At 35.9% G+C, this 8,218-nt stretch overlaps 1 protein-coding gene across 1 annotated transcript; it reads left to right on the top strand.

Annotated features, from left to right (window-relative positions):
• The first annotated feature begins 6,614 nt into the window (after positions 1–6,614).
• Positions 6,615–7,919, top strand: LOC129571679 (uncharacterized). The gene is made up of 2 exons (XM_055451495.1): positions 6,615–6,956; positions 7,046–7,919. The coding sequence occupies exons 1-2, from the start codon at positions 6,847–6,849 to the stop codon at positions 7,917–7,919; spliced, it is 984 nt and encodes a 327-aa protein (XP_055307470.1). The 5' UTR covers positions 6,615–6,846.
• The last annotated feature ends 299 nt before the right edge of the window (positions 7,920–8,218 follow it).

Here is an 8,218-nt window from a genome sequence, read left to right as displayed (position 1 = left end):
TTTGATGGCCTAGAATACGAATCCGGTGGAATTTGGGCTGATCCATGGATTCCCAGGATTCGACCTGATTCTAGCACTTCAATTTCTTTCCGTCGTGGTGAAATTCCATACAAAACATAGGTAAAATGACTTTACAGATGCACATAAAAGAGGAAGCACTGGAATCTGGCCAAATCCAGAGAATCCATGGATCAGCTGAAATTTCTCGTATTACAAGCTGTTGTGTTACGAACAACAGAGCCGCTCGCTTCGTTTCTCTTGGAAATTGACGCGCAATAAATGTTGCACACACTCACACTTCCTTTGGGAGTGACATCACGGTCCATTTTGCCGATTAACCCAGCCGTTTTCGAGATATTTCCATATGCAAAAATTTAATGATATTATCTAGTTTTTCAAGGTGAATCATGGAAAACAAATTTTATTGAAATGTAACACGCGGTGTTTCACTTTGAAAAATTCTCTGCCGATGTTACCCTTTAAAAAAATCTTTTTTTGGTGTTTCATTTAAATATGCTGTGGAAATATGTCTTGTTTTCAATCTCACCCATTCAAATGGAAATCATGTGCAGTGGAATAATTATAGTTTTTCTAAGTTAACTGATGCAAATAAAATAGTTTTAATAAACTGTGAGTTCAGAAATGGAATTTACAATTTTATTCTAACTTTTTTTCATTAGAAGATGTTTACGGATTATTTTGTATTGAAAAAAAAGTCAGACTCACAACGATTTTGTTTGTGGCGATGGTAGCGATTAAAATTTATGCAAAATGTCTTAATTCAATCCGCATTAGCCTTTATTTTATATGCGGGATTGATTGTATAATTAATCTTTACTTTTGCGTATTTGTGCAATCGAAGTTTTGAACTTGTATCTAAAATCATTAGAAATCGAAACAATTTTGGAGAAGACAATTTGAAATGACAAAGAAACAGTAATTATTACATTTCATGACCTACATCAGACGTGGGCACGATTTGCCACTGCTATAATATTGGTTTTTCGAATTTATTATTGGCAAGATTTTTCTCCCCTCCAACTTAGAACCGTCCGTATGCGAACGGTGTAGTGTGACTGCTTCTTCTTCTTAACTAACACATCTATACATGTAAGTCGCCATATTGGTTAAAATGTTCACAAATGGCACTCAATACACTGTATACATTTTCAATATGGCCGCGCCCATTGTGTACGACAGTGTGAAGAAGAAGAAGCAGTATCATAAGAAACTGTGTATGGGTTTACATAGGGATGCTTAGAACACTTCACGAGTAAAATTAGAACAACACGAAATCCAATAAAAAAACTGAACGTTCCAAAATTCTTAAAAGGGCAGAATGTTTTTCTGTAAGATAAAAACTTACACATTATTGAACACAATTTCACGCTAAAACATCGAAATCTGGAGTAAAATTGGTGGTGTTTATTCGCATGATGGCGCGCAAATGTTCATCGGTCATCCGAGATCTGGTTTTGGATTTATTATATTTCATCACAGAAAACGCACTTTCACAATTATATGTGCTGCCAAAAATAACAAACATTCTTTTTGCCAGGTCTTTCAAGCACGGATATTTTTTTTCATCCAACGATTTGAAAAATTCATACACTGTCAGTTTTGAATAATCACTTCTGGCTTTAGCATCGGTTTGAATTTTCATCACATCATATGCCACAGATGGAATTTGAATAGGACCCGGTACAACTTTCATAAAGGTTTGTTTTCCTAGGAAGGCGATTGTAATCGTCGACGATTGATCATCCAATCGTCCTTCTAAGAAAATAGAATATAGAATCGTCGATGATCGTTCGTGAAATCGTTGTCCTAGGGAAATAGGATTGGGCGATTATCTCAAGTAGTATTAGAAAAATTCACAATTTTAAAAAAACCATAGCTAAATGCGTCAAAATGACGTTATCACATGGACATAAAATTTGCAACGTAAACAAAAAACATCTAAACTGAGTCTACCGCAAACAACATCTTTTTCACTTCAACAGCTGTTTGCACACGACCAAGTCAGTTTGCCAGTTAGTGTGAGAGAGTTCGACAACATACAATTTAGCAGAGTCCGTTTGAATGTTCTTTTTGATTGCTGTCTGTGTGTGTATCGGGACTATTGTTCATCGAACAGTTTCGTTCGCTCTATGCCGTGATTGACATCGAATGACAGAGAAGAGTCACTCTCCTTACTTCTTACTCTTTCAAACATTGTAATGTTTGCCATGGTATGCTTTAGCGACGAAACCATTCATTTGAAAACGGTGTTCCAATTAGACGTCATTTATGTTTTGTGAGCAGAAGCAAACGCAAGAAAAATGCCGAAGGGAAGAGCAACACAGTACCGGAATATTACCGGCTGGCAAATTGAGTGGATGAATAACTTTGCCGAGAGCCGCCAAGAACTAAATTACAAAATCGGAGAAGAACAATTTGTGAACAGCCAAAAACAACTGCGAATCAATCAATTACAGAATGAGCTCACCGACGAAAAAACGAAGTCAACACTCTTCAGAGAGAAGTTCAAGGTTCACAATCAAAAGATCAAGGAGAAATTCAATGCGTACAAAAATCATACGGCAGAAAGATACCACAAGCTGAAGACAAAATTAGCCGAGCGAGATCGTAAAGTTGAACAACTAACAGAGAGATGCGCAACATTGACAAGCCGAATGTCTGAAAACGAGCCAAATGACACGAACCAAAAATGCGAAATTACATCACCATCACAGATGATTGTTGAAATGAGTGATACTGAAGAACCAAACGAGCCAACAAATGACACGAGCCAATGCATTATGAGAGAACATTCATATGCACTCACTGACACAATGGATCATCGGACAGCATTTTATCAATGTGCCAATTGCGATTTCTTGACCAAGAAAAAAAGTAGCTATGATTGCCACACAGCAGAATTTTGTGTAAATGTGCCAAACAGAGATTTAATATGTCCAATATGCGAGAAACCATTCACATATCTCCGTCTACGACACCACTTGAACCATTACGCTTCGGGAAAACATCGGCCCATGAAGAAACATGCCTTGTACACAGCAAGCGACCACAAAGATTTCTTGGACACACTTATGGAAAACATGCAAACAACAGACTGAATTCGTTACTTTCATTCCACCATGAATTGTTGACTATAGTATAATATATATCAGATCATGTACAAACTTTAGAAATAATTTTTGAACTCAATGTAAATATAAATATGATAATCGAAAAAAATACACCAAAAGAATTGTTGTTGTTGAAATAAAATACAGAGACAAATTCATTTTTTTTTTGTATAATAGTTTGAACAATATTTTGGAAAAAAAGACAAGTTCTATATTGTATTTAAAAAAATCAGAAAAAATGAAACGATAAAAATGCTCAAAACCAATAAAAATGATGAAAAATAGATGATTCATATTCAATTTAAGCGGTTTTACGTATTCCGTATGGATGCAACCAAAATGCAAACAAAAATGTGTAGAGTCTTGTGTAGAGTAGTTTCGTTGTACTTGGATGTGGTACTTACGTTCCGAATTCTTTTACGTTTAGGGTTTTTCATTTCTCGCTCGATTTTATACCAAAGAAACGAGCATATATTTAAATATGCTTTATTTTATTTATTTTCATGAAAAAAATGAATGTTTGAAATATATTCATTGATGTAATCAAATCGTTCAAACTAGCAAAGTGAATTCACCTCGAGGTGAAATTCAACTTGCACTTCATCGGCTTGTCACAGTGCAGACCAAATTCCCATAACATAACCACAGAAATATCAGATGCGAAGAAATTTATATATTTGGTACTCAATTTGTTTTAACATTAGTCAAGATGAAAGTATTAAAAAAAAGTCAAACAGAAAAAAGAACATTGGTTAAAAAACCCACGATAAACCTCGAAATAGTTGCCAAAGGAAACAGTATTATCCTGAAAGAAAATTTTCTTAATGGGAAATCGTGTGATTCGATCCTGCTAGCATCAATTGATGAACATGGAATTCATATCGATGTGCCAATTGAATCAGATCAATTTTGTTTCACCAGTGGGCTGTCTAAGGTAGCCCAAATTGATTTAATTCTATTTGAAAGTAAAATTAAAAAATTTATTGATCTATCAAAACTGGTTTTTCAGATGGTTCAAGGTACTTTGAATTCACAGCACTCATTGGAAAAAGACAGTACTTCGAAAGAATTTGGTCCCGAATTACGGTCGAAGTTACCGAGGGAACACCAGTCCGATAAAACCAGTCAACAAAAAAACGACAGCACAGTGATATTGCCTTTACCGCGGTCAGATGTTTTGCAAAAGCCAAAGCCCAAGACAAATCCTTTGAATGCGGCAGTTGAATTGAGCGAGTTAAACAGTTACAATTTACGAAAAAAAGAAATCCAACATCGAAGTCATCCACTCAAACGTTTGAATTCCCAATGTGTTGTTCGCAAGGGAATGACGAAGGTAAAACTGATCGTCGCGTCGAAAAATGCACTGTCCGAAGGATCAATTGTGCTCGCAAAAATGCGTACCTACGCTGCTTGGCCGGCCGTAATTACAGCTTTTCGAAAAACTTGTGTAACTGTGCGGTTTTTCGGTGAAGATACAACCGGAAACATTCCCTATGAAAGCATCGGCCTATTTCAAAACAACCACGAATTAATTAAATTAAATTTACAGAAAAAAATTGTTGGGTATAGTAAATCAGTTAGCCACGCAGAAGCAATTTTGGAAATACCACTGCATTTGTCCATTTTCAATCAATATTGATTTTAGTTTGATTGACGATCGGTTTTTTAAATCGTGAATTATTCACACATCAATACATTCCACAGAGAAATTGTTGTATTTTTATTATATGCGAAACGAAACAACTGGAATTTATGTACTGTATTTTGTGTCGTTAAAATGATCAAAGCTATGGTTCAGCAAGGAGTCGATGTCGTTTTGCTCCAGAATGACCAATACCGAAACACTGTTACCTCGGTCGAAACCGTTCGATCAATTCAGGCGTTTGGTTATGAAATTGTTTTATCCTTATCTAGAATAAATTCTCAAATGTTGTGTGAATGTATAAGAATCAGATGTTTGGAAAATAATCGACTTTGGTGTATAAATATCCAATAAAAAAAATTCATTCTAATTAATATTTATTCTTTTGAGCGAATCGAAGACAAAAAAATCGTTTGGTATTTCATTTTTCTGATACGTTGCGATCAAACTGTTAGTGGTGAATAAGCTGATCGCTTCATTTTCTATTCATCGGCTCAACAAGTGGCCAGCAAAATCTGCGTGTATACGATATATGCAACATATTCAAACAAATGTTGAACTTAACCTCTATTTTCATTTGAGACGATTTCATCGAAATAAATACATTTTACTTGTTGAATTGTCTGTTAAATAATTTATTAATTCGAAATGTATTCAATTTGAACAAAATTTGTCATTATAGTCAATAAAATGTTGTTAATTAATGAGTTCAAGTCTCAATAGACCAATTATTAGTCAATGCTGATGTCCAACGATGAAATCTCCCCTTGATCTTGTAGTTTGATTCTGTCCAACGCTTCTGTACGCGTTAAGTTGAAATTTCTCATAAACATAATTAGACCCCATTCTGGAATAATCATCTTCCACAAAAGATCTTCGTGCTGAAAAGAGATATGATTTGAAAAAAAAAACACAAGTCACAGATCATACAATGAAGGCGATTTTACTTACATTTGAAGTGATTGAATCGTTGCTTCCCGTGAACTTTTCACGAAGTTTTCTGTACATCGAGCATTGTTGATCTGGGGTCACAAGAACATGAAGAACCGTCAAATAGTCGAATTTGATTTGTGCCTCGATATGTCTATTTGGAATGTTCATATATTTGCTAAATAATGCTGATAGTGCATGTTCACATTGGGGGAATGTTTCGCTGATGTGATCCACAGTTTTCAAATTTCTGTTGAGAAAACGAAAAATTCATAAATAAAAGAAAAGATAATTTAGAATTAAAACGAGCATTAAATTATATACATGATATCAACTGGTCTAGGCATATCTCGATAAAATATGTCCCATTCTGTACGTAGGGCCCTTAATTTTTCAGCCTCCGTGTGAGTTGATTCTTCGCACGAATAAATATCATTTGTTGAGATAGCAAATGCTTCTGTTTCTGGATCGGTGGTTTCATTTGAGCACGATGCTCCAGATAACGATGAAAGTTCATACTCCTCCTTTGATGTTGATAATGGCACAATCTCTTCAATTCGATTGAGGTCAAATTCGTGCATTACTTCACGGCTTGGACTAGCCTCCATTTCTGAATCAGCGATTATATTTGGGGATAGCGTTGCAGAATCAGATGATGATTCGTGATCCATTGCTACTGGCTCACTGTCTGCATTTCGATTGAGGTTAAAGTCGCGAACAACTTCAACAAGAGCAGTTTGCAGTAGTGGTTGCTTAACTGGCAAATGAACGTCGTCTAATTTGAATGGCATTATATTACGCTGATGCAGAATTGCTGTTTTATAGTCACCATAAAACAGAACATTCCCAACCAAAAATATATGTTCGATATTACGTTGCGTTGACGCATAGCCGACACCGTTCCACGCCGATTTCGCGTTAATGTATAGTGTGCATGTGTATAACATATGACGCATAGCGCCGCTGCTAACACACTGATTCGGCGTAGAATGTGTTAGCCGACGCCGTGCGTTATGGGCTACACACATAATACACACCATACATTGACTTGAAATTGGCGTGAAATGAGTGTCGACTAACGACAAAACAGCGTCCGAACTTATGTATGTGTGTCGCTACACACAGTAAGCGGCTCACACGCCGATGTCGAACGTGAATTCAACGTACACACTATCGCTGCGAACAGCAGTTTCGAAACGTATGTATGGGTTTGAATGTGTATCGCCAACTGAATTTGTCGTCATTGAATATACGTACGCTGTATATTATTTCTTCTGTTTACACTCATATTCATACGGTTCGAATTGTTTGCCTTTTTCGTTTCATTTCTTCAAAAATCCAGTGTGTCTTTTTATGTTTGCGCAATTATGTCGAAAATTACTGAATTCTATAAATCAGTAAAAAATAATCATTGTAATGAACAACAAATTAATGGAAATTCTGAATCGGCATCATCTGCTACACAATTTTATGGAGACTGCTTAGAAAATCTGATTCTTGAGTGTAATAAAAGTGATTGCATTTCCATCAAAGCAACACTCGAATCACAGTTGAAGGATTTGGAGCAAAAATGTGAAAACGTTGAAGAAGCAGTTAAAATCGGCATGGAAATCGTGGCTGAAAAAAATACTAAAATCGAATATTTAATGAAGCAAGTTGAAGTTTTTCGAAAGGGAAATGTTTTGCCTGATGTCGCTGCCGATCAAAATGAAGATCCAAACTCCTCACAAAAGTCGACTGTTGTTAGCGAGCGAAAAGTGGTTCCTGCCACTAATATCGAGTCAAAGTCTACACAAAATTCCTCGAAAAATGTCGACGAAATGTTCACCTCATATGAAAACCATTTCAAAAAAAATCAGTTGAGCTATTTGCGCTCGCTCGACCCGCGTATGGAAATGGATTCACACTTCATTAATACAGCCGTGAAAGCATTGTATGATGGCAGACTGAATGTTCTTCAGAATAAATCAGTGACTGGTCGAAGCAAACCTGGTCAAACAAAAGAAGCTGTGACACCCGAAAAGCATCGTATTCTGAACGGAATATACAGCGAACGCATACTTACTACGACTGCAGAAAGTGCTGAAATAGTTGCAAGAAAAAAGAAGCTAAATAAATATATTAAAGACGCAATACACAACATTACTAAATCGGTTGATTCAAAAGACTTGGAAAAAGAAACATGTCAACGTTTAGCGGATAAAATGAATGAATAAAACTTTGAATTTGTTTTAACAAAATATATGTTCGGAAAGGTTTTTTGTTTATTTGTATTTAGATCACTTTTGATTTCTTTTCTTATAGCGTGTTAAACGAATGTAAGTTCTTTATTCAAATAGAATTATTCAGTGTCTTCCAAATATTGAGCAAATTCACCAGCAAGAGCTGTGAAATTTCCGTCGTTTTGGATTTGCTCCATTTCAGTGATGATCCATTCATCTTCCAACAACAACATTCCATCATTCGGGAGCGATGCCTCTCCTTCAGCCGGTACATCAATCTCGATGGATGCCGC

Source organism: Sitodiplosis mosellana, unplaced genomic scaffold, assembly GCF_009176505.1.
Source record: "Sitodiplosis mosellana isolate CC-2019 unplaced genomic scaffold, AAFC_SMos_1.0 Smas_scaffold_3121, whole genome shotgun sequence".
In the NCBI taxonomy this organism is placed as follows: Eukaryota; Metazoa; Arthropoda; class Insecta; order Diptera; family Cecidomyiidae; genus Sitodiplosis; species Sitodiplosis mosellana.
The sequence above is the reverse complement of the archived record's forward strand: the minus strand, read 5'-3'. Positions and strand labels throughout refer to the sequence as shown.